Source organism: Pyrgilauda ruficollis, unplaced genomic scaffold, assembly GCF_017590135.1.
Source record: "Pyrgilauda ruficollis isolate IOZ18807 unplaced genomic scaffold, ASM1759013v1 scaffold17, whole genome shotgun sequence".
Classification (NCBI taxonomy): Eukaryota; Metazoa; Chordata; class Aves; order Passeriformes; family Passeridae; genus Pyrgilauda; species Pyrgilauda ruficollis.
Window position 1 is genome coordinate 440,115 of NW_024515875.1, and position 26,399 is coordinate 466,513.

General features: G+C 43.4%; 1 protein-coding gene across 3 annotated transcripts in view; it reads left to right on the forward strand.

The window, feature by feature from the left end:
• TMEM45A (transmembrane protein 45A) overlaps positions 1-24,079 on the forward strand; it is a 30,745-nt gene extending 6,666 nt beyond the window's left edge. For 2 of the 3 annotated variants that reach the window (XM_041464039.1, XM_041464037.1), the window contains exons 2-6: positions 12,731-12,940; positions 14,866-15,078; positions 15,547-15,731; positions 17,844-17,989; positions 19,255-24,079. In XM_041464039.1, the coding sequence (XP_041319973.1) occupies positions 12,751-12,940; positions 14,866-15,078; positions 15,547-15,731; positions 17,844-17,989; positions 19,255-19,348 (828 nt within the window). In that variant the 5' untranslated portion in view covers positions 12,731-12,750 and the 3' untranslated portion in view covers positions 19,349-24,079. Of the gene's footprint in view, positions 1-12,728; positions 12,941-14,865; positions 15,079-15,546; positions 15,732-17,843; positions 17,990-19,254 lie in introns of those variants that run through there. The other variant, XM_041464038.1, reaches the window with a different exon arrangement.
• The last annotated feature ends 2,320 nt before the right edge of the window (positions 24,080-26,399 follow it).

Genomic DNA, 26,399 nt, shown 5'->3' on the forward strand with positions numbered 1-26,399 from the left:
TCCCTCTGTTAACTGTGTTGTTGGAGGGGTTGCAGCAACTGAAGCTGCTGCTGCTGTATCATGGAGGACTCTTCAGTTTCTGCTAATATTGTATTAGCACAAACTGATTCCAGTGTAATGAGTATGAGGTGGTCCTGTGAAATGGAACTACACCTCTCAAGCATTTTGTCTCTTCTAGCTGGGCAAAGCCAGCCAGCCATTTCTCCCAGCTAGCACCAGTGTTACAGACTGCCTTGCCAACACTCCCATTTATTCATTAGTGTTTCTCTTGGTTTTGATCCACACAGCTTTCTGCTGTTGATAGTGTGTTCCCCCCCCACCCCCACCCCCAGGCTATAGTTGGTAGAGGCAGTGCATTTGGCTTCCCTTGGAGAAGCAGTATTACCAGACAAGACTGCAGAGAAAACTTCAAGGTACAAAGGCAGGTTAGTCAAGGCAAAGTTCTAGGTGCAAACACCCACCTGGTCTGTTGCACAGCTTTGTGAAAATTACTGATAAGAAAATTTTTATATATTTTTTCTTATCACAGCAGAATGCTGTAAGCCCCAAGCACTCATGGAATTGGTTACAATCTTCAAATCCATAAGATTTACACGTTTATTTTTAATCACTTTGTTTGCAATGAGGGCTCACACTACCTAACTGTGCTGCAAAGACAAATGGGGTGGCTGAAGATGGAGACAGTCTTTTTAGTAGGGCTTGTTGATGGGAAAATGGGCTAATGGTTTTAAACTAAAAGAGAGTCTGTTTAGGTTAGATATAAGAAAGAATTTTTTTGTGAGGAGGATGGTGAGACACTGGCACTGGTTGCCCAGACAAGTGGAAAGGTTCCTTCCAACTCAAACTATTCTATAACTCTGTCAGAAGGTTATGAATATTTAATGGAATAACTTCATAAAGCAGAGATCCATGAACAAGTGACTGGCTCTCTATGGGATGAGACAGCAAAATGAAGCACAGTGTCACAGCAGAAGTCAATATTCTGGACACATGTCCCATGTTTCCAGCCTTCTCCCTTGCAGGGGACAGGAGAAGTTCAGCTCCTACAAGTGTCACCTGCTTATTGCCCAAGTATGACCTGTTATGAGCTTTACATTAGGAAGCTGAGTCTCTTTGTAGTTTTTCAGTAAGAAAAACAAGGCCTTCCTATCAAAACCATCAAGGATTTAATAATGACCTCACTTTTGTTGATATCAGCTCCCTTTCCTTTTTTGTCAACTTGAGACTGTCCTTAAGATGAAAGCTTACTAATGCACACAGCACAGATGACAATTCTGCTTCCCATATTTTGTTAGTGTTTGGTGATTCCTGAAAACAGGGTCTTTGTAATCCAGTTTCTCATTCAAAGGCTTCAGTCACCCCAATATCTGGTCCTGTACATAATGAAGAGAAATTCTAATGGCTTTTCTGCACAGTCACCAGTAGTTATTGTAAGGGAGAAACCCTTGCAACCAAAGAACTATAACTCATTGAGGTCAGCAAGCCCTGTGCTTCACACCTTCATGCCTTCACACTTCCTCTGCAGCTACCTGAAAGGAGGTGGCAGCCACGTGTGGGTCTGCCTCTTCTCCCAAGTAAGTAGGGACAGGATGAAAGGGCATAGTCTTAAGCTGTGCCTGGAGAGGTTTCAGTTGGACATTAGGAAGAATTTCTTCACAGAAAGGGTGAAGACATTGGATTGGACCACCCAGGGAGATGGTGGAGTCACTGTCCCTGGAGGTGTTTAAGGACAGACTGGCTGTGCCAGTCAGCACCCCTTGGTGTAGCTGGCAGGGTGGGGATCAAAGGCTGGACTCGATGGTGTGAGAGGTGCTTTCCAAGCTAATTGATTCTGTGATTCTGCGACCTGTCCTCCTCTAAGCACAGAGCTCTCTTTCAGATATGGCTTCTTTGCTGGTGGAAAATATTAATTGAAGACCATTCAAGCATTAAGTTTTCTCAGTAGACTGCCCCCTTTTTTTGGGTTGTGTCTTCTTGTCTTCAAGGAGTGTTTGCAGACATAAATAACAATTGCAGTAACTTCTAAGAGTCTGTGTAAAGAGTTTTGTAAGTGCCAAATGCAGGATCTTTCACAGCCCAAGTGGTCATTAGTATTTATAACAAATATTTTCCATAGTCTAGTAGTCCTGTCAGCTTTGCTATTTTATGAGACCATTCCACTGAAACCCAACTATACTTCAAGATGCTGTAGGAGGAGGTCTATAAAAAGGATGCCAACAGAAACCAATCCATATTTTATTTCATTTCCTCTCCAGAGCAGGGCTCTGATCTCTAAATCATCAGTTAATACATCAAACTTTTGCTCTCCTGGCATTTTCCTAGCCTAGGAAGCCTTTTCCCTCCTAGGAAGCAAAGAACATGTAAGTGAACACAAAGAGGAGTCAGAGATTACACCCCACAGAACCGGCTTTTGTGGCAAAGCCATGGAGCAATATTCCTAGTGGCAGTGTAACCTCTGCTGGACCGTGGAACTCCAGGAATAGCTAGAGTCCTGCAGAGGTTGTTCTTTGAAGTGACTTGGATGTTTTAAAGAACAAGTAATCCCTCCCCACTAGTCTGCCCTGCCCCATCTGGGGTGCTGTGTCCAGTTCTGGTCTCCTGAGTTCAAGGAAGACAAGGAATTACTGAAGAGGGTCCAGCAGAGGAAGATTAGGAGACTAGAGCATCTCTTTTCAGAGAAACAGCTGAGGAAGCTGGGCCTGTTTAGCCTGAAGAAGAGACAGCTGAGAGGGAACCACATCAATGCATACAGGTATCTTGAGGGCTGGTGTCAAGAGCATGGTGCCAGAATCTTGTCAGTGGTGCCTGGTGACAGGACAAGGGACAATGGGCACAAACTGAAACACAGGAAGTTCCACCTGATTATGATGAAGAACTTCCTTCCTGTGCAGGTGGCCGAGCACTGGGACAAGCTGTCCAGAGAGGTTGTGGATTCTCCCTCACTGGAGATATTCAAGAAGCCTCTGGATGCAATCCTGGGCAACCTGCTCTAGATAAACCTGCTTTGGCAGGGGGGTTGGACTAGACGACCTGCAGAAGTCCCTTCCAGCAGTAACCATTCTGTAATTTCATGATTTTGTGATTCTGTGATAAAAGGAATTGACTTCAAAAGGAGAGTGACCGCATATAGAAATTTCACTAGCCAGCACAACTCGGGTTAAAATAGGGAAGCACTAAGAGCTCCAGCTAAGCCCAGCTCTGGCAGGGGAGATGGTCTCAGATGTTACCGAAGAGCTCCCACAGCACAGCAGCGGGATGTCACAGCATGTCCCTCCTTATGCCCTGTCTCTGGCAGCACTCTGCCTCTGCCACACACAGTCAAAAACTGCCAGGCTGGGAGGAGCCCTGCAGCACCTCAGCTGGAGGGCAGCAGTCTGCTGTGACCCTCTGCGGAGAAGGGAACTGCTCCTCTGCCTGGGGAACCGATGGAGGGTCACCCCACAGGAGGCACCCCACTGTGGGCACAGAAGTGGCTGTGATGGCTGGAGCCAAACCTGTCCCACCAGAGGCAGCACTGCTCTACCTGCAATATTCTACTGACATACCCATGCTATTCCACCCTTCATTTCAGCCAGTGCTAGGAAATACCAGGGTTTATGACCAGTACAGGAACTATGAATCTTTCCTAGGAAAAAATTACTCTCATGTGTCCCATGCACTTACCAGGTTTACTTTGTGTGTGTGTAAGTTTTTTGAACTTGTGGTGCTCTGAGAAAGGCTCCAATTTGGCAGTCCTGAGGACAAAAAATTCATATCCCCAGACGAGCAGCTGCTCAGATATCAAGAGCCAATGGTAAGATTGTTATGTAGTACTTGTTGTCCCTGGGTAACCCCTGGAGATAGCCTGCTCATCTGTGGGAGCAGAAACAGTCAGCAGATGTGCAGAGAACGGGGAAAGAGAGCCAGAAAATGGAGGGTTATGAGAGATACCAAACACAGTGAGGAGCACTCAGAGGCTGACAAGTATCTGGGAAGGCAGAGTCTCTGACAGATGCGAGGCACTGAAAAAGAATAGAGTGGTACAAGCTGTGGGCCCTAACTCATCACTGTGGGAGATTGTGTCCCAGAGTCCCTTTTTTTTAGGGCCAGCAGATAGATTTCTGGTCATTACCTCTAGGATTTTTGGTTTTTATCCCTGTCTTCTAGGCTTGAAGATTCTCTCAAGGCTTGAATTCTTCTCCTACAGACTTTGGACATGTGTGTTTATGACATTTCTTTTTTTTTTTTCTTTACCTGAAAATCTTTATCTCCCACACCCATAGGCCAAAACCACCAAGGCTGTCCTGTTACTTTTCAGCATTTCAAATAGTCTTTGTCCTGCTTTCATAAACACAGTGCTTAGTTCCAGTCTAATTCTAAAGCAGCTATAGGTGCCAGCTGAGTATTTCCTTAACACCAGAGCAGTGATCTCATCTGGAAACATGGAGCTGTAATCACTGAAATGCTTTCAGTCATGACATGAAACCAGGGGTGTGTTTAGTGAACACTGTACTTGGAGCAGGCAGTTTTTCAGTCAGCCTGGCTGTCTGTGGTGTTTACAGCATAATGGCTGCAGGACAAAAGGCACTTGCCTCTTGAATAGATCTTTAGCTGCAAGTAGGAAACTTTGATACTGAATTAAACTTGTCTGTGATTTTCTTTGTCTTACATGCATTTCAGCTTTGCTGGTTTCCATTTTTTGTAAAAGCTGTATGATCACAGCTTGTGCACTGATTAGAAAATGCCTACAATTGTTATTTCCTCCTCTTATCTGGGTACATCATTCTCACCAATATCACAATCCATTCCCACAGCTGTTATGGATAAATAAACATTTCCCATCAAATATTATAAACTCCACATCACTATTTTCTAATCTAGCATATGGAAGAAAAAATTGGTGATGTTTGATCATTGAGCTTAACCTTTGTTGTCATATGGTTGTGTAGCAGAAATGGAAGCATTGCAGCAGAGTTTGTGGCTTTATAACATTTCTGGAAAAGAAATCCATATTTCTGGTCGACTCTGTAGAATCCCCCAGGGCTTGACAAACACAGGAAATTGCAGGACATACTGCTGTGGCAGGAGAATGTGCAGGGAAGGGAAGCTGCCTGCTGCAGGGCAGGCTCTGGCTAAGCTACTGCTCATGTCCCTGTCCCACATAGGTTGCGCTGCCTAAACCTCTGTCTGTCCTTTAAAGGGAAAAGGGATAAAAGGCAAGCTACTCTAGCTCTTCCAGAAGCAGTTGAGAAGCCTTCTGAGTAACCAGGTGGCCTGTAGGGTTTCTCCACAGCACTTGCAAGTCTTGACTTGGACCCCACAAAAGTGGAGATCAGAAATCAAACTGGTAAATGTTAGAAAACATCTCTCCCATAATCATCAGAAGATATTTCAGTCAATCATCTGAGTCTATTTCTTTCCTGACTTTCATGCTTCTGATGGTGTGAGATAATTTTCAGGCTAAAAAGGCAGCTCTTAATAGCCACAAAAATGCACACCTTTTCTTGAGTGCTCACTTGGAAGCCTCCTTTTTCAGTGGAATCCCATGTTCCCTTCTGACCCCAACGAGTAAGATGCAGCCTGAACAGAGGGATGAACAACCCAGATACACAAAGCTTTATGGCTACATGGGGAATTTGTTGGCAACTGTGAACAGCCTATATTGGTTTGGCAAAGTGTGCATGTAAAACACTTTTGCAATACCATGCAGCTTTCTCATTACTGGAAAAACCTTAATCATGCAGTGCTTTCTGTGGTTATTGTAAGAAAAACTATGCTTGGAGCTCTCACATTAAAAAAAAGCATCTCACATTCACAGGTAGCTGTAAATTATTCTTTTTCTTTATTCCAATCAGCTGCAGAAACATTGACTGGTACTTAAAATTTATAAACAACCTCAACAATTGAGATTGTTGCCATAATTATGCCTAATTACCTTTTTCTCCAGTTCACCTGAGACCACAGGCCCCTGAGTAGGGGGTGCCATGATGGGATCCTTGGGTGAGTCTGACTGAGGCAGCTAAAACCTGTGGCTGTCCTGGAGCCCTGACAGCAGCCTCCTGTGCTGGTGTGCCCCACACTCTGATGACAGCAGCTTTTCAAGGGGCACTTGGTGTGAAAAGCCTGGATCTGGGCTGGAATGTGTGCCTTGTCCAGTTCCTAGGCATGCTCTTTGGAGCAGCAGCCCTGCTGGTTGGCAGAGGGGGACTTTCCCTCATTTTGACTCCAAAATTTGCTTTGCTAGATCTCAAAATTTGCCCTGGCTGCTGTGGCTCCAAGGCTGCTTGCTGGGGGTGGTGGAAAGGTCCTGGGTGGTGAACCTTCAGGGTGGAGACATGAGGAGTGAGTGATCCTGCAAGAATCCTAGGGGTTAGCAGATAACAGTGGCCATGTGATCTGCAATAGGCAAGGATGTACATGTGCTGGAAAGGCAGCCCTGTCACCTGAGGGGACAACTGTGGCCAAGTGAAGAAAGTGATCTGCCCAGTGAGCCTCCCAATTACTTCATCTGTCAGATCAGCACCTCTGACACTAAAAAGAAAAGCAGGGCAGTCATGGTGGGTGACTCCCTTCTGAGGGGAACAGAGCGCCCTGTATGTCAACCTGACCCATCCCACAGGGATGCTGCCTCCCTGGGCCTGGGTATGGGATATCACTGAGAGACTGTCTGGGCTGATTCAGCCTTCTGATTATTACCCACTGCTGATACTCCAGGCTGGCAGTGATGAGACTGGAAAAAGGAGTGTCAGGGCAATTAAAAAGAACTTCAGGGCACTGGGTCAAGTGGTTGATAGAGCAGGAGTACAGGTAGTGTTCTGCTCAGTCCCTTTAGTGGCAGGGATAAATGATGAACAGGAGAACTCACATTATCAACAAGTGGCTCAAGGGTTGCTGTCATCAGCAGAATTTTGGATTCTTCAATCATGGGGCAACTTTTATGGCATCTGGCCTGCTGGAACTGGATGGGCTCCATCTCTCTGTTAAGGGCAGAGGGATTTTAGCTCATGAACCAGCAGAACTGATTGAGAGGGCTTTAAAGTAGGTTTGAAGGGGGAAGGGGATGCAGCTGGGCTGTCTGGAAGCAGGCCCAAGGGTGGTAAGCCTGAGTCAGGGATGAAATCAGCAGCCCAGCTGAGGTGCACGTACACTGATGCACAGAGCTAGGTAACAAACAAGAGCTGGAGGCCATGGTGCAGCAGCAGAGCTGTGATGTAGCTGCCATCACAGAAATGTGGTGGGATGACTCACGTGGCTGGAGTGCTGCACTGGATGGCTACAAACTCTTCAGAGGAGACAAGAGAGGGAGAAGAGGTGGAGGGGTGGCCCTTTATGTTAGGGAGGCCTTGGACGCCATAGGTGTTGACACTAATGATGATGAAGTTGAGTGTCTGTGGGTAAGAATTAAGGTGAAGGCCAACAAGGCTGACATCCTACTGGGAGTCTGTTATCATCCACCCAACCAGGAAGAAGAGGTGGACAACTCATTCTAAAAGTAGCTAGGGAATATTTCAGGATCACCAGCCTTTGTTCTTGTAGGTGACTTTAACCTACCAGACAGCTGTGGGAACTTAATATAGCAGAGAAGAGGCAGTCCAGGAAATTTTTAGAGTGTGGGGAGGACAACTTTTTGCCACAGCTGTTGAGTGAGCCTGCCAGGGGAGGGACTATGTTGGATCTGTTGTTTGCAAATAGGGGTGGGCTGGTAGGAGATGTGGTGGTTGGAGACCCTCTGGGGCACAGTGATCATGAAATTATAGAGTTCTCAATATTCGGTGAAATCAGGAGGAACATCAATAAGACTTTTACATTGGACTTTTGGAGGGCAGACTTTGGCCTGTTTAGGAGAATTATTCAGAGAGTTCCTTGGGAAGCAGCCCTTAAAAACAAAGGAGTTCAGGAAAGGTGGGCGTTCATCAAAACAGAAGTCTTGAGGGCACAGGAACAGACTGTCCCTGTGTGCCAAAAGACGAGTCAATGAGGCAAATGTCCATCCTGGATGGGCAAGTAGGATTTGGAGGAACTTAGGAATAAAAAGAGGATGCATCATCTTTGGTAGAAGGATCTCTCAGGAAGTTTTTAAGGGGGTTGCCAGGGCACGTAGGAAAACATTAGGGAAGCCAAAGCTCAGTTCAAACTTAATTTGGCAACTTTTGTTATGAATAATAAAAAATATTTTTACAAATACATTAACAGCAAGAGGAAAGGTAAGACCAACCTCTGTTCTCTACTGGATGCAGGAGGGAACTTGGTAACTGCAGATGAGAAGAAGGCAGAGGTGCTTAAGGCTTTCTTCGTCTTAGTTTTTAGTGAGAAGACTTGCCTTCAGGACAACTGTCCTCCTGGGTTGCTCGATGATATCAGGGAGCCGAATGGTCCTGCCATTATTCAAGAGGAGGCAGTCAGAGAACTGCTGAGCCTCTTCGATATTCATAAATCTGTGGGCCCAGATGGGATCCATGCCAGGGTGATGAAGGAGCTGGCAGATGAGCTTGCAAAGCTGCTCTCTATCGCGGCAGTTTCCAGCTGGGCTATGCCCTGTGGGCTGCCGTGGCCAGGATAGCTCAGGTAGGCTAAACTGCGCCAAGGGTTGATAATAGGCTGGATATTAGGAACAAGCTTTTACAGAAAGAGTGATAAAGTTCTGGATATTAGGAACAAGCTTTTACAGAAAGAGTGATAAAGTTCTGGAATGGCTTCCTCATGGAGGTGGTGGAGTCACCATCCCTGGATGTGTTTGAAAAAAGTTTGGATGTGGCACTTGGTGTCATGGTTTAGTTGAGGTGTTAGGGCTGGGTGGGACTCGATGATCATGAAGGTCTCTTCCCACCTAGTGATTCGGTGATTCTGTGTGATTCTGTGATGCCAGCTGTGAGCCTTTTGATGGCTGTGTGCCTTTTGTAGGAAAAGGCAGAACCACTGCCTTTTCCTGGCAGAGTTAGGAGAAGGATTTGGACAGAATTGAAGTTGTCAAGCATGTCACCAGCTAAAGGAATGTGTGTGGCACCTGGTGGGACCGGGTGGCTTTGGGGCCAGGCCTCATGGCCCCCGTCTATGGGTCAACTCTGCTTACAGCTCTGGCAGACCACAGAATCACAGAATTGTTTAGGTAGGAAAAGACCTTTCAGATTATTCAGTCCAACCATTAACACAGCACTGCCAACGTCCCAGGAGCCACATCTCCATACCTTTTTAATATCTCCAGGAATGATGATCCCACCACTTCCCTGGGCAGTGGCTTGACAGTTCTTTCAGTGAAGAAATTTCTCCTGATATCCAATCTAAGATGATGAACTCTAGGGAGGGTTGTGGGTAGCAAGGAATGTTTGCTGCTGAGAACATGACTGTGGCTCTGACAAGAGACTTGGCCCTGAAATCACTGAGGGTAAAAGAAACAGTCTTGGATTTGCACATTCTGCGACATCAGTCTGACATTGCAGATAAAGACTGATAAGGCTCTGTAAAAAGAAGCCCTCAAATTTATCAAGTATCATCATAACATGCTGATGCCATCTTTATCCAGTAAATAGCACCTGCTGTACCAAAACTGTCTGGCTCTCAAGCTGTGCAGAAGAGCTGACAGATGTTTTGTCCCAGGCTGCACAGGGGAATGCCAAAGTGCCTCATGGAAAGGCAGCAGCCTGACATATTGCTCTCCTCTCCTTTCACCTCCCATTACACCTCTGCCTTCCACCTCCCAGATGCATCTCCTGACCCCACAGTCACTTTCCTACTGAGGAGTCTGTGCTTAGCCTCACCATATCCTCAGTTTCATACTGAGCCCCTAAACTGTGCACTATCCCCCAGTTTATTTGCAGACAAAACTTCTCAGTCACATCAAAACAGTGGGTGTTGGCAGGTGACTTCTAGACTCACCAAAAGGAGCTCTCAGGCCTGAAAAAGAAAGCTCATGAATTGGGAAGTTTAATCAGTTTAAGGCAAGCTCTGTCATGATGTTTTTAAGTTCACTAGAACTTTAAAGGGTAAGTTGTATAACTCCTTTCTGAAACCAGCTGTGTTGAGATGCAGCATTCCAAAGGTTTGCCACAACAGCTGGCCAGCAGAACTGATGTGTCTTTCTAGAGAAATCCTACAAATAATCCCTAACACCTTTGGATGAACTCAGTCTGAAGTTTACACTCTCTAAAGCTAATAATATGTGATTGTACTTCTTTTAGCAAAAAAGTAATTTTTCTGGTTCTGTTTTGTTTACGTTGGATGTGGAACATCAGCTGCTGTATCAGTCTTTTGTTCTTTTTTGCTTATTTTGAAAGGGAAAAAATAGTTCAAAACAAAGTTTCTTGATAGTTTGCCCAGATTTAGTGCAGAAAAAATCCTCCAGTGTTTAAAAAGCTAGGTAACCCAGGTGTAAATTTACAGATTGAGAATTACTTTTGAAGTTTTACTACAAATGTTGTCAACACAATTCTTCATTTCACTGCTACTGTAGCTGTATTCTCCTAAGGGAAAGTTACTCAGAGGTTTCCTTTATCTTTCTAATCCATTGTTTTGCTTTGATGTGCAGTACAGGGTAAATGGTTCCTTTTGAACTGCTTTGTACCTGTGGTGAATAATAATGATAATGAATAAAGTCTTTCCAATGAACCATGTTCAGTGAGATAAGATGTGGTGAGGAAAAGCCACTCCCCTCTCCTCCCCTCTTCTCCCCTCTTCCTTTCAGTCAAAGAAGGGAAAAGACCAATGTGACCAAAAAGACAGCAGTGCCTTCCAGGCCAGCATGTTTAAAAAACCTCAGAAATTAAGGTTTGAAAAGCAAAAGAAGTATTTTAAAGGTTAAAGCAAAGTTTAGAGGACTGTCTACAGCTGTTAGTACTGCCCCTTACTGAGGCAAACAGTGGTGCAGTGAGTACTGGTGTCCCAAAACGAAGAAAGAACTTCTTGGCTGAGATAGCAAGGGCTGGGTCCCACCTATGGGGCTGAGCTCCCCAGACCTCACCACTGAGAGCCCCACTGTGCTGTGGGCTGCTGCAGAGCAATCAGTGCTTTCCCCACCTGCAAATAAAACACACAGGCATCAACCCAGCAGAACTTTAAGGGTAGTGGGGGAGGCAGAGAATGCAGAGAAAGGCTCTTCCAGCTCTTGGACCCTCAGCTGCAGGAGGCTTTCCCACACAGCAGAAATCCCAAGTGGGAGTGCTTTAGGTTTTGTTCATAAACACGTGCCCCCTTTGGCTGCCCCATGACTGGCAGTGCTGCTTCCCTGAGCATCTCCACACGCTCTCCTTCCCAGCTTCCACATGCAGACACCAGACCCTGCAACACCTGCAGGGACACATCCAGCAATGGGCTTGCTTGGGTAACCAGCATCACTTTTCTCTGCGCTTGTGCTTCCCCAGTGCTTCCCTAGAAACTAGGTAACCAGGGTATTATCCAGGGAAAGCTTTTAAAGCTCACCTCTCCCACTCAGCAGCCCTTGCAGTGGGAGAGTTCAGCTCTGGAAGAAGAGGGGACAGGCAGGGGCTGCAGGACTGCATCCTGTTTAAATCAGACCAGACTCATGCTATGCATGAACAGTTGTATTTTCTTTTATTTTCCTTTGTGGCTATAGAGGCCACTTCTCCTCATGCAGTTGGGATAGTCTTAGGAGAACTCCAGGACCTGTGCATGTGGAAAAGTTTCTCTTCCCAAAAAAAAAAAAAAGGTAAAATTTCAGTCGAGTTTAGCCTCCAGAAATAGGAGAGGGCTGACACTACGTGACTAGACAGCCTTATATGAACCCTGCAAGTACTCCATGGCCCAGAAGCTGCAGTTTAAAACTTCTTATGCAGAGCTGGCCATAGGAAATACTCATGAAAAAGAAAAATATACTAGAGCTTCCGTGTGCCATTCATAGCCATATAGCTCCAGTGCAGTGTGGCAATTGAACTTTTAAGTCAGCAACAATAATAACAGAAAGTACAGACTGCCAATCCTTCTAAAGTGGTTATTCTTGATTGCTGCCTGTGCAGAGACTCAGTATGCCTTTGGGGCATGAGGCACAATAACTCAATTTCTATATCTTAAAGAAAAATTGCAATTTAATATTAGAACCATCATTTTAATGAAGAAGCCACTGGCTCAAAGGCAACTATCCCATATTTTGGGATGATGACCAGAATTACTAGGATTATGAATGGCACTGCTTTTAAATGACTACATAATCCTGACCAAGTAATAACCTTGTCACACAGTGCACTTGATGTACTTGATAATATATATCTAGTGGTGGATGCATAATTCACCCATAAATAATGAGAATTACTTCATGTTTGTAAATCATAACAAGACATCTGGATTGAAATTAAAAAAATACAATTTACTAGTGAATATTTACCCATTTGATGGGTATGCAATTCATTTTTCCTTCAGTCAGGTATTGTCTTGGTTTCCTCTTGTGAAGGAAAAAAAATATAACACTCTCTCTGAAGGTGAAAGAACCAAATAGTGAGTATTCAGATTCTCTCTTTCTCTAGCTCAACTTCTACAGCAAGACGTAGTGTGCCATGTCTTTTCCTGCTCCTGCCCTGCTGACTGCCAGCTCTGCATTTCAGGTCAGCTGCTCTGCTGCTTCTGCAAAGCTATGAAACTGGGGAGACTGGCTGGGGGGTAAAGTACCCAAATTTGTTTTTAAATTAACTGTGAGTACTCAATTCAATGACACCCATTTGATCTATGCAAGGAGATACTTTAAAATTATAGCCCACAGAATTCTCCCACTATTCCCATAATCGGTCTCTGTTTGTTTCTTCCTCAGGTATTGCCTAGCAGAAAACCATGGGCAATTTCAAAGGGCATGCCCTCCCTGGAAGCTTTTTCCTTCTTTTTGGCTTGTGGTGGTCAGTGAAGTATCCACTGAAGTATGCCTGTCGAAAAAACAAGAACGCTTGCTACCTTGGCTCCAGGGCAGGATTCCAGCGCCTGGAGTTTGTTGAGGGCATCATCAAAGCTGTCTTTGCCCTCATTGGTAAGTGAGGTGGACTAAGGGCAGGCTGTACCTTCCAACACTTTTTGCTTTAAATTTTGTTATCTCATAAAATGAATCTCCTTTTGTTCTGCTCTTTTGCCCTTTAACCACTGAGAAGTGGTGGGGCTACTGCTAATTACACAGCTGTGGCCATAGCATGGTTTCCATCCATAGTGCTCTTCTGGAGCTTCTGTGAGGTCTCCTGACCACTCCTGACCACTTGACTGCTCCTGACCACATCTCAGTGTTCATGTTCTGTTCACTGTGCAGGGAGGGAGACAAGATATTTAGGCAAGGGGCTCCCATGTGCATGCTGAGAGCACCAGACTGTGAAGGTGTTGCTTTTCTGTTTTGAATTCAACCACCTCAGATGTTGGAAGCCTCCACTGATTTATTGATAAAATATGTAAATAATGCAGATGATTTTTTGATTAATCTCAGTCAAAAGTGAAAATTTTCATGCAAAAAGACTGAACTCCAGATCTTATTGCTGCAGGACTGTTGTGATGGGGTGTGGGGGAGCTGTTTGTCCTTCCGTTGTGTCCAGGCCTGGTACAAACCCACTGGGATGGTTTTGGGAGCTGTGTAGCTGGCTGAAAGTGTTTAGTTCTTGTTTACATCCTGGCAGGCTGTGTGGTAGTGATTTGGCTTTAGAAGGTAAATAAACTAAACAACAGGGGGTCTGAGGAGCTCAGCATCTGTGGCTCAAGTTGAAAAATAGCTAAATTTTAAGCATTTTTGCACTTCTAGATTCTATTTGTCTACTCTTCTTTAGATGCCCAGTTGCCTCATTTCTAATCAAGGTGCAGGCTGTGACAGAGTCTTGTTCTTGCTTTTCCTTCCTTTCTGTTAAGATATATCAGCACTGAAGGCATGTTGTGTATACAGTTTTATCATTAAAAAATGATAAAAATCTAAATAATAGCATTCATTTTGAGGCTTGATTGTGGACACCTTTCCTACAAATCTCCCAGTCTGTGTCTAGAGGTAGTTTGGCAGCTAAAACATTAATGTACTGTTTCTATTTTCACTTTGAAACCACAGGTTCTTATTTTAACATATGGAAATTCCAATTCAAATCAAAAGTATGGAAAAACTGCTTGGCTAAGACAGTAAAGGCATCAGGAGTAAAACCTGCTGTTTCCATGTTAGGAAAGCTGGAAATAAGGGTGGAACAACACTGCATTTACTCTACAGCATATCTACTTTTACAGCAGATGCTGGCCTATGCTTTATAAACAATGTAATCAGCTTTTATGTTTTTAAAGCAGAACAACTTTTAAACCCTCCCCAAACTTCATTGATCATACAAAGCATTTAAAAGCAGTTTTCCCTTGCTGGAGTACCTCAGCTAGTTGGCAAAACACTGAGGGGCCAAGGTAAGGGAGAGAGTGGAGCAGTGATTCAAATACTAACTCCGTGTACATTCCCATGGGACTTTTAATGACTCTGCACGGTGGAGGGGTTTCCTTTTATGGCTTTAGAGGAAAAATCCCCTTTGAATTATGAGTCTGAACTCTGTCATCCCGCATGTGGCAGGGCACTGAAATGGTAGATCTTTCTTTTGGAGACTTTAGTGTGTGTTATGCTCATGTTTGAACCACTGGAAAAGGCAGCTGAAAAATCTGGTCAGAGGACTGCTACAATAGCAATTGTTTAAAAGAAGAAAAAGCAGCACAGAATAAGCTTTTTTCATTTTCATTGCCGGAAACTGCAAGATGCAAATAGTTCCACCAGGAGTGGAGCTGAAGCCTGATTTCCCCTGGCTCTCCACTCTGCAGATTATGTGACGCTAAAACCTCAACCTTGCTGGCATGATGCTGCATGGGGATGTATTGCTGCCTCTACTGTTTGTGTAAAGACTTGCCATCAGTTTACACCATAAGTACCAGAACAAATGGTTTTTCTTCTTGTTTCGTGCACAGGGATGGTGGCTGAGCAGTTTGTTCCTGATGGACCTCATCTGAAGCTGTACAACTACGAGAAGAAGCACTGGGATCACCTGATGAACTGGCAGCATGCCACCATGTACCTCTTCTATGGCATTTCAGGGCTGGTGGACATCGTGGCTCACGGGACCAACGCACTGCCAGCGGCCATGGACAGGATGATGCTTTCCTTAGCAGTCTTCATTGAAGGTCAGTTTCCTTCTCCCTGGAGGGATATGCATGAATCCTGTGGATGGGCATTTATCATTGGCCTGGGAATCTCCAATCAGCCTTGCAGAGTGACCTCTGGGAGCTGCCTGTTTCGCTCCCTGAAAGACTTCAAAGAGATCACAAAAAGATGAGTCTTGGCCCTCCTTACACTGCCCAGTCATGATCCTGCATTGCAAAGGTGTATCTTAGCTCTCCTACCTGCTCAGACAGCTACAGAAATGTTATGGAAATAGCAGCAAAAGCCTGTTTTAGGTAAGGGCTCAGTAGCTCAGGCATGTGTTTGATGTAGTACTGACATGGCACACAACTGGTTAGCTAAAGCCAGTGTGAGTGAAGGTGACACTGGCATAAAGAGAAATGCCATAAATGTTTCACTGTTTTCTAAAGGCAGATGCAGGGAAATTGCAAGGGAAGAAATTATCTTAAACTGATCACAATTTATTCCAGGTTTTCTCTTCTGCTACCATCTTCATGGGAGGGCCATGCTGGATGTTCATGTTCATCAGTTACTGCTATTTGCTATCTTTGGAGCTGCTGCCTGCATATTTTTGGAAGTTTTTTTCCGTGGCAGTATTGTGCTAGAGATGCTCCGTACAAGCCTCTGCATATTACAGGGCAGCTGGTTCTGGCAGGTAGGTCACTTTTCTGCCTTTGTAATTTCTTCCTCACCAAAATTAGTCACTTAACCCTTTGCAGATGTGTCACAGGTTATCTATATGCCTTTTAAACACAGACCTCAAAAGACTTACAGAAAATAAGTTCCTTTAAAGAGATACAGAAAAAAATGTTCCTTTTAAGTGATAAAAGTATTTCTTATAGTGATTTTACAGAAGAAGAAGCAGCCATTTCACTTCAAGTGCCTTTTATTTGAATCAATAAAGAAGCTAAAGTGTTTTTCTTGAGTTCTCCATGTTGCAGAGCTCTCTGATCCTTGTAACATTCTGTTCCACATTTGCCAGCCAAGTGGCAGTGATTTTAGAGCATGGAAATATATGTTGTTCTTTACAAAGAGAGTTTCTACTGTCAGCTGCTGGAGCAGTGAGTAGACACCCAGTATAGTACTGGACAGGTGAGGCAAAGGCCTCATTGACATTGCCAGGTTCAAAAGGTACTTAAGGTACAGATTCTCATTAGGAGACTGGATGATGTAAAGCCTCCTGCTTTTCTAGTGCTCTGGGAGCTGAGCAGAAAAAAGAACAGCCAGAACTTTGATATTTCAAATGTAGCTTCCATGCCCTCATTTACTTGTGAGACTATCCAATAACAGATATTTGACAGTGACTCTTTCTCTACTGTCAGAACAAGAGATATTTAAGGAGCTGCTAGGAGTTTATAACAGAAATAGGAGCACTGGTGCTGATGTGTGTTTCATCTTATAGTGGGGAATTGAGGTCACTCCAATGATTTTTCCTTCCGGCATGTCTAGACTGGCTTCCCTTTTTTTTTCTGTGCTGGCCAGACAAGATGAATAAAAATGTTTGCTGTTTCTTAGGAGAACTGGACACTCAGCACCAAATCAAATATTTAAATGCTTTCTCTGGCTTGAAGACAGACCTCAGAACTGACTGTATTTTTCTATAAGTGAACTCAAGAATGTGATGCTGCAGCACTCGCTGTTTTATTTTCTTGTTTAATTTTCTTGTTTGCAAACTTCCAGCGGGTGATTTAAGAAGCTTTACATAGGAGGAATAGATGCAACCATTTATTCATTGTTTTCTGCCTAGTCTAATTTTAGAACAGATTATTTCTTTAGCTCTAGAGACAATGTGGGTTTTGTTTCAAAGTAAAAATTGAAGTACTAAAAATAGAAGAAATTTAAGTGTGGCTTTTTTCACACCCGCATCAGACTTCAACCATCTGTGTGATTGAAAACCACACACTGGCTGCAGCACAGGAAATTTGTAAATGGTAAAGGGACTTTCTTTCTGCATCATCAACACCCTCATTCATTGAATTCTCTGCATGGAAATGCAAAATTCACTCCCCTGCTTCTTCCTCTCCTCTTCCCAGTTTCTAAATTCCCAGCTAAACTGCTGAGTGAGGACTTTGAATAGTATTAAGCAGTACACAGGGTTGGGGTTTGTCATGCAAACACTGCATAGCCACAGGATTAACTGGTTTCCCATTTTATGCACAAATATGAATCTGATCTTTCCCAGCTCTGAACAAACAAATCAGCTACGTATTTCACATGAACTCACAGTCTTGCATGAGGAAGCTCCATTTTTATGGCATTTCTGACCTTCTCCTTGGATGGCCCAGAAGAAATAGAATTGTGGCTCCCCTTTATTTGTTCATTGATTATTCATCTTCCCAGCCATGTAATGCATTCCCAGACCCTGCTGGGAAGAAGGGAGGCAGTGCAAATGGCCAGGCAGGTTTTCTGATCCATGAAGTGATTTCAGTTCAGAGCACACAGGGCTGAGCACCAGCTCCTCTCCTTACAGTGCAAAACTGTGATTGTTGCAGGGCTGGGCTGTTGGGCAGGCTCCTTAATTTTCTGGGCAAGAGCAGGGCATCTCTGGGATTGTCACTTTATCTTCAAAGGCATTTCTGCACAGAGCTGTTTAAAGTGTTCCATCACACCTGAGATTTACTACAAAATTGTTTTTAATAGTAAACATAGAAATAAGCAACACCATAAGAAAATTAAATGTCTGCCTTGTGATGGGTAGCATAAAACACGACATGGCACAGGATGCTCATCAAATGACATGTACTAAATCTCTTTTATTTTATTACAGATTGGCTTTGTGCTTTATCCTCCAAATGGAAGCCCAGAGTGGAATCAGACAGATCACACTAACATGATGTTCCTGACCATGTGCTATTGCTGGCATTATGCTTTTGCTTTTCTTATACTTGCAGTGAATTACACAATTGTCAGCTGGTAAGTTACTTGAAACACTGAAACTTTGGTGACTTGTCTATTTAGTCTAGTAGGGGGTTTATTTTAGAAAAGTGTCACTGACAAATGAAAAGGTTTCTATGAAGTAAGTAATTGTCTTGCAAGGTAAAATAAAAATGGTTATTCGTAATCAGTGAAATTACACTGATAGTAGTCATGACATTACTTCAGTAAAATGGGGACAAAAATGCACCCATAAATACAGCTCTGATAGCACAGCATAATTCTCCTCACATAAAATGAGCACCAATAGTCTTCCACACTTGTAAGTGCATATAAAGTCAGAAGTAGGAGACTTTCTTACCTGCAGACTCCAACTGCTCATCTCTGCTAATTTTAAGTGGCTTAGAGAGCCAGCTTAATGACTTTATTGTGAAGATCACTACACAGAATTCCTTGATAGAAATTTCCTGTGATCAAACTTGATTTCTTTTCTCACTAGTCATTTTCACTCCCTAATGTCTAAAGTTAGCCCTTTTACTCCCTAATTAGCACTGCCCAGTGCTAATTCTGACAAAATTCCAGCTGCAGTGTTAATTTGGCTGTAAAAATGCCTCTGCCATCAGATCATAGAATGTGATCACCTTCTATCCACAGGACCTTACCAAGCCTTTTCCTGCAGTGTCCTAAACATGCTTCCCACCCCTTGCTTTATCCCTGCCATCCTAATAGCCCTATTTAATCGTGTCAAATACATAGTTCTTCCAATCTTGATTTGCACTGTGGTGCCAGTTCTTTTTTGTGTCTCAGTCTGAAAGGCACCAGCACTCAAGGCTGGGTAACTGGTTTGCTGTATAAGGAGGGGCAGCTTTTGAGAAAGTGGCAGCAATCTCATGGCCCTTCTGGCCCTGGGACCAGTGGCTGCTGCAGCATCAGACGAGGCCTCAGAGGAGGCTGATCATGGCACACTGGCAGAGTTCCCCGCTGAGGGTAGTTTGGGCAGACTCTTTCTCACAGCTTTATGGTCCCTTCCCAAGTGTGCATAGTGCCTGCACAACACTGAACCTTCTGGAGGGTTCACTGAGGTTTGTTTGAAGTGCTCTGGGAGATGTCCATAGGAACAAGTTCTTGCAAGCTGTACAGTCAGGACGGATCAGTAAAGGCAGCACTTCCTAACCACAGAATCACAGAATGAGTCATCCTAACTTGCTGATGAGATACTAGAGTTAAACAGGATTTTACCATATAAAAAATGGTCAGATGAACCTTTGAGTTACCACTGACATATTTTTGGTTGTTGTTTCCAGGGCGGTTCGTTCGAAGGTTAAGCAGTCCCAGTCCATGGAAATGGGTTTACTGAAAACATCTGAACGAGATCATGAGTCAGAAGAAGAAATTTAGCATGTCTTGACCAGTTTGCCCACTCCAACTATTAGGCTAATTGATACCTCATTTCTACATTTTTTTGCCATCTTATTCATTTTTTGACTATGACTTGCTTTGCAAATATCAATCCCCTATGATGTCTACATCTACACAGTTGTTTTTTGGGGTTTTTTTGTGAAAGGTAAGCTTGATATTGATTCATGGTGGTTGCACTAGTACATTGCTTATCATATGCTTCACAGAAAATCAGACTAGTATTAGACAGACTTGATGTGGATGAGGTGGCACAATGAAGTCTGTATGTTTGCCTTATTAAAAGCTAAGTGAAATGTTTTTCAGCTGCTGCTGAACATGAAGTTTCCATAATCAGGGTGTCTAAATATGTGTGTTGGTTGCCTTGCAAGTACCTGTGGATAAATAACTGTGCAGATCTGGATAACAGTAGAACAAGATAAAGAAACCACAGTCTTGCAGCTGTTCTGTGTAACAGTTTTGTGTCTCTGCCTGTGGCTTTACGTTAAACAGGAAGAACTTCTCACTGTGAACCCACTGAGTGGTTCACTGAAGAGTGTGGAGTGTTCCCCCCCAGAGACACCACCGCACCTGGCAGGAGGACCAAAGATGTGTATGGTGATCAAAACCCAGTGTGGTTGTTTGTGCTTGTGCCTACACAGTCCTGTCTCCTTGCTATTCTTTGACTTTTCAAGGCAGTGGAAGTGACCCTGCCTTCCCTTGGTGCCTGGAACAATTTATTTTCCAAAAAGGCTGAGGAGTGTCCAGTCAGGCAGCACCTAACTGCAAAACCAGTTTCTTTCCCTAAGCTATTTCCTTTCCTTAGGTGGAATTTGGTGGATTTCTGCAGGATTCAGAGCAGACATGTGACCCACCACCTGAGTCAGGAGTGGGTAATTCTGCTCTGTGGGCAGGATGAAATGGTTTTACATCCTTTCCCTGTATCATCCCTTCAGTCACCAGGCAGCCTGCACAGTGCTGCACAGTGAGCTGAGGGAGGGCAGATGTTGCCTTCTTAGTAGCTCCATACCCAGCTACCAACACCAGTGAGGGAATTAAAAAATAACACCACTTTTAATTGCAATTATTTTCTCCATGCAAACTGATCTAGTGAAAAGCATAGTGTTCATGGCTAATGGCAGCAAAATGATTGCTTAAAAAAGCTAGCTAATAAAATAGTTTGTACCACAAAGGGATCCCAAGACCCAAAAAATCCTTACAGGCTTTTTCTCAAACTACTTTACCTTCAGTCCAACATAAATATTTACTTCACTTTTAAGATCTACCTTTTATCTCCTGTTTTCAAGGAGCACCTTTCCAAGCTGCACATGCTGCTAATGCTGTATTTTAGTCTGTCAGTTTTGTCAGTGCCTTTCTAAAATCAGTGGTGTTCTTTATTCTGAAGGAGATCATCAGAAACTACTTTGCTTCTCACAGGCAGGAGCAATGCAAATTTCTTCACTGCTTTTCTTGATAAATAATTTTAGTACTATGTAAATATTAAGGTGCTGTATCTCTGAAGCAAAGAGATAACCCAAGCAGGATGAAAAGCACAATAAACTTCCTGAGCTTTTGTGTGTCTTGTTAGAAGACTTCAGTTGTTAATTTTTAAAATAATTTTAGGTGTTTGCCAAGTATTGTGAAGTAACACCTGTAACCAGGTGCCAGATTCTCCAGATGAATCTTCTTTGCAAAGCAAGAGTAGTTGGCTCGCAGACATTTCTACATTTACAAACATCAAGGAGGAAATGGCACATTGCTAGCCAAAGATCACTGCTTTTCTTAGCAATTGTTGGCCTTTTTCCAATGCCTTTCTCTGAAGGCTCTTGGAGATTTTGGCAAACTTCAGTAAAGCCTGTCACAAACCTTAGTAAAGCCCAGAACATTCTTGTAAGATAGGTATTGGTATGGTATATTTGTAGCTCTGTGTCTCAGCTTTAAAGTGGTCTTACTACAAACTCTGAAATAATTTTATTTACTCCACTCTGCAAATCTAAGACTGGAGTTTGATTACTGTGGTTCCATTAAAATCAGATTTTCTGTAGAAAGAAGATCCAGGGCTTCCCTGAGGAGCTTGCCTGTTAATTGCAGCAGGGATACATTTGCCAAATGTGTCCCTGTTAGGATCTTACCTTCATTGCACCACATCACTGTTGTCTCTAAATTGTGGGGATTGTTTTTTAAAGGGCATATCCTTTTTCCTGTTAGAATGGTTGAGCTACAAAGCTTCTGTAGTCTGGGCAGAGAAGATGATGGTTGTGCATCAAAGAGAACTTGGGGATTATTACAAAATTCTGTCACAATAATAAAATAAATTGATGAAGTGAACCTCACGGGCGAGCTGTGCACAGGGAAGGTGCTTAGCAAAATCTCCTTTTGAAAACAATTCCCTGCTCTTACAGAAGCAAAAAGTGACAGTACTTGAGCTCATTGGACAGTACTGTCAATGAGTGGCTGCCTGATACTGTTCCTCCAGTGGGGAGGAGGTGGGGACTCTGGCTCTGTCCTTATCCAGCAGTGGCTGTAGAGCTGGGTCTTTTTGGGGAAAAACTGAGCAGGATTTGGCCTGCTGAGAGGAATCACCTGCACCTCCCTCTGCGTCCCTGCTGTGAATCTCCTGTAAATGACCACAGAACTGGATGAATAAGCCCAACACGTCTGCTGGTTTCAGTGCAAGCACGCTTGGCAAAGACACCTCTAAAGAAGCCCAAACTGGAGGCTGATGCAGTCTGACACAGAACTGTAGGGCAGGCTTTCTGCAAAAAGCTCTCTCCTCACATTAGAAAATGTGGCATTGCATTATCAAGCTTGGAGAAATGCAAGGAAAAACAGATCCTGAAGTCTCAAAGAAAGTAGTTTTTGGAATTTAATTTTTAATACTTACAGCACATGGAAAGTGAGTGTCATAGCAGGGGTTTGTGTCTGACAAGTGTGTGTGCCACAAAGAAAGGAACACCCTATTTCAGAGTGAGATTTTGCTACATGGAATGCCTGACCCATTCTCCCGTGTTCTAAAGAGAAGCCTAGGAACAGTAGGGCATCTATGACAACGAAAAAGGTACGGCCTTCATAATTTCATAAGCAGCAGGTATTGCCTGAGTTGAATGAGGGGAGGGAAGTCCAACATGTTTACAAACACCACTCAGAAAAGGGAAGCTGCTCTCAAGAAAATTTAAATTGTTTTTAAATATTGGTGCCTTTGAAAAACTATATGTTAGTTTTTACTAGACAAAATACACCTGTAATTTTATTTAAATAAAATTGATGTATTAATGTAAGACATCTGTCATGTTTTCAGGGAAAAAAATATAACCATTTATGGGACAGGATGGGGTGGGATAAACAGGTTACTCTCATAACACATCCAGACATTTGAACAAGGTGCACTTTAATTCAAGAAAGGTCAGTACTACCTTGTCATCAGAAACTGTGATGTGTGTTCTATTTAAATTACTTAAAGGTATTATTTAAATTATTTTTTTCCTTTGTAACTAAACATAGCATGAATGAAGAGCAAATATGACAGCAAGGAATTTGTATCCTCCAGGTTCACTCATCCTTAAAACTTAGGCACTAAAACACTTCAGTGGATCAAGTACCTTAATCAGGTACTCTTCCCCAAAATGTTTCAGTTCCTCCAAACAGCAGTTGCGGTAGGAGTTGCTGGTACAAAAGTTGGTGGAAGAAAACAGAACAGCTTTTTATCCAAAACGATCTCCAGTGTGTGCAGTAGTGGAAGGGAGCCTGACTCCCAAGAACTAAGTAACTGTTAAACGGGAGAAAAACAACTAGAAAACTGCCAGAAAATTTGTCCTTAAAATCTATTCTAGGTACAATATATGCTTGCTCAAAATAGTTGTCAAATAAGGAATAACTTGTCCTCAGATGACTTTTTTTGAACACTAATTTCTACCTCTTTGCTAGGTAACTGTTGCAGTTCATGGATCTCTATATTTGATACGTTTCTTAGAATGAAAATACATTTAGAGAAGTAGATGAAAACCATAATTATAAATACTACAGCAATACTAAGTAATTTAGCTTAGAAAGGAAGCTCTCACCTATAGACTTCTGCCATTTACTGACAAAACAGTCTGCTAGAGATGGCAGTTCAGAGGTCAATGCAAGGGTGCAATAAAGGCCTGAAATTGGAGCAGAAATGGTTTTGCCTGTATGCTGTGGTTAGGAGCCACTGCCTCCCTGAGGAGAAGGAAGAAATGGAAAACAGGCTGCAGATCCATACAGCTGAACAGCAATTAAGCAACAAGAAATCACTCCCAGCACTCTGAAGAGCATGGGAGGGGCAGCTGTGTTCATGGTACACAGCATTCCAGCCTCCTGCCTCCGGTGTAATTTACCAGGGGTAAGGTTCTCAGACACATGGTGGGATTTTTATGGCTCCTGTGCCACAGGAAACAGCAGTGCCAATCTTCCAGTAGGAGTGACAGTAGGAGGGAAAGCTTGCACTGCTTTGCTGGAATTTTACTGGTTTGTGACTGACTCAGATGCAGTTGACACATTAAAAAAAGTCAAAGATGGTGTTTACTGCTGGCACCATGCTTTGTGCACACTTGAAAACAAAAAAGAAAGGAAATAAGAAACATCTGGCTCTAATTAAGGCTTAAAAGAAATGAAGGAAAGCAGAAGAAACATATCCTGTCACTCAAGAGCGATTTTATCTCCCTGCAGCTGCATCACACATACGAATTTGCAAGTGTTAAGGTTCCCTTTCAGTTTGTTATTCTATCATATAAACATGGTTTAATATTTTCATAAATAAAAGTATACTATCTTTTAAGAGGTGTTCATTCATTTGTGTTGGTTTTGCCATCTGGTGCGTTAAGTATTTTTTTTCTCTGTATTTTATATAAAGTGTTCATATGAAGTTAGAAATTCACAGTTTTGCTCACAATCCTACTGCAATTTCCCAGTGGGCAAACTGTCTCCCATTTGCAAAGCTGGGCTTGTAACCCAAAGTTTTGGACTCTTAGTATTCCATATATCTAAACTCAACATTCTAGTCAAAGATATCCATGATGATGTTAGCCATGTAAAGGGAAGAAGCAAGGATGCTCTTTCCATTGAATAGGAAGGGCAATGTAAGTAAGCATGAGAATTAATTTCTTTCCTATTTTGTCATTTAAAAATACCTGCAATCATCTAGCAGCATTTCTATTAGCAAAGGACTCAGACCTGTGATTCAGTAGCTGGGTCTGCTTTCAATACACCAAAAACCTCAGACTGAGTTTGGCAAAGCTGGATGGAGCTTAATGTCACTGAACTGTTCTTTTTCCCATTTTCAAGAATCAAGTTGCACTTGGTTCTGTTTTGTCTGTAAGATTCCTGCTCAGGGATAAGCATCTTCCTGTGTGTCTCTTAGATCCAATTTTACATTCCTATCCCTTTAAACAGCAGAAAAACAAACATTTAACTGCTTATGGCAGGAGGCTGTAAAGTAATTAACATTTCAAGGCTGCAAAGCATTCTCTGTGAGCAGGAGATGTTTCTGTCCAGCTGAGCATTGCTGCTGTTCACAGTGTGACGGCACTGGGAGAGCTGGGCCATGCAGCTTTCATGCTCCCAGGGCTTGCCCGGCCACCCCCGCAATTCCTCCCAAGCCCAGGGGTAGGAATGTGCCCCCTGTTGACAGAGTGACAAAACTATCCTTTGTCCCCCTAAAAAGGAAAGAGGCCCAGGAGTTTCTCTCATTGATTAGGTAAAAAGCCACTTCATAGGACCTTGGAAACTTCACCCCAAACTTAAGGGTAGCTGATTGGATAGGAGCCAAAAAGTCCCGCCTGGGCAATTTACTAGAAACGGATGTGAACAAAGAAACGAATGGCTTTTGTGAGGTGTTTTACCAGGAGCAAGGTCTCTTGCCCCTGGCTCGGTTTTTTCTGTTTGTTATTTTGCCTTTTATTAAACCTTTTTGTTTCCAACACTGCAGCAGAAGCCATCCTGCTTATTTTTATGCCTCCAAAGGTAGCTGAGGTATCTTGGATGTATTATATTCCTCCGAGAGCTTATCAGACATGGCTCGAGGAGGATAATATAAGACTCAGGGGCTCCCCGGCCTTGGATGAACACTGGGGCCACTGGAGCTGTGCCACGCAGCCTCGGCTGTCCTGCCCCACAGAGCCCCGTGCCCGGCCCTCTCCCATGAAGCCTCCCATTCCCTGGCAATCCCGCTGGGAGAATCTGCACTTTGGCATCTCAGGGAGTGAAGGGCTCCGGTGGCCCCCGGGTGATGTCTGTGCCACCCTGGACCGTCACCTGTCACCGGGGTGCCACGGCCCCTGTGCTGATCCACCACTGAGGATCTTTTCCCTTTTCTGTTTCCCATGCTAATGAGAATAACACGGAGAGAGGAAAGATCTAGGACAAGAAACAGGGCTGCCACACGCAGGCAGGCAGACACCCCCCGAGTGGACAGAGCTGAGCCCAGAGGGACAGCACGCAGCCCTGTCCCTCCGAAAGGATTGTACCAGCCTGGCACTGGGGTGGTGGCACAGCCTGGGTTTAACTAAAACCTCTGTGAGTAGACTATTAAGACATTTGGCTATCTGAATAAGCACATTAACAATTTTGGTGTTCCCATTTGTAAAAGCAATCTTAATTATTCCAGCATTTCCATAGTCTTTCCTATGTCCTGAGGAGTTTTCTGCAACACAAAATGTCTAGGTCACCTGACATGAGATAATTTTTATTTTGAGTATGAATATTTTGAATATAAGTATGAGTATCATTATGAGTACCTTGCAGATTGCCACCAATTGAATTAAAATAATAAATACATATATTGCTCATTTTTATTCTTCATAAGAGGAAAAGGCATCATAACAATCTGTAAGGTGTTAAAGGAATTGTAGTCTGGATTAGTAGCAGTATCAGTAGTGTCTAATGGCTAGACAATTGTGCAACATCCCAAGAGTCCAGAACCCTTTTTTTTTGACTGCATTTCTGTACATTCTCTGCACATCACATTAGCTTGTTGAGCCCTGTTTTATAAAGTGAGATGGAATTGCTTTGGTAATTAAAAAAGCCAAACAAATCT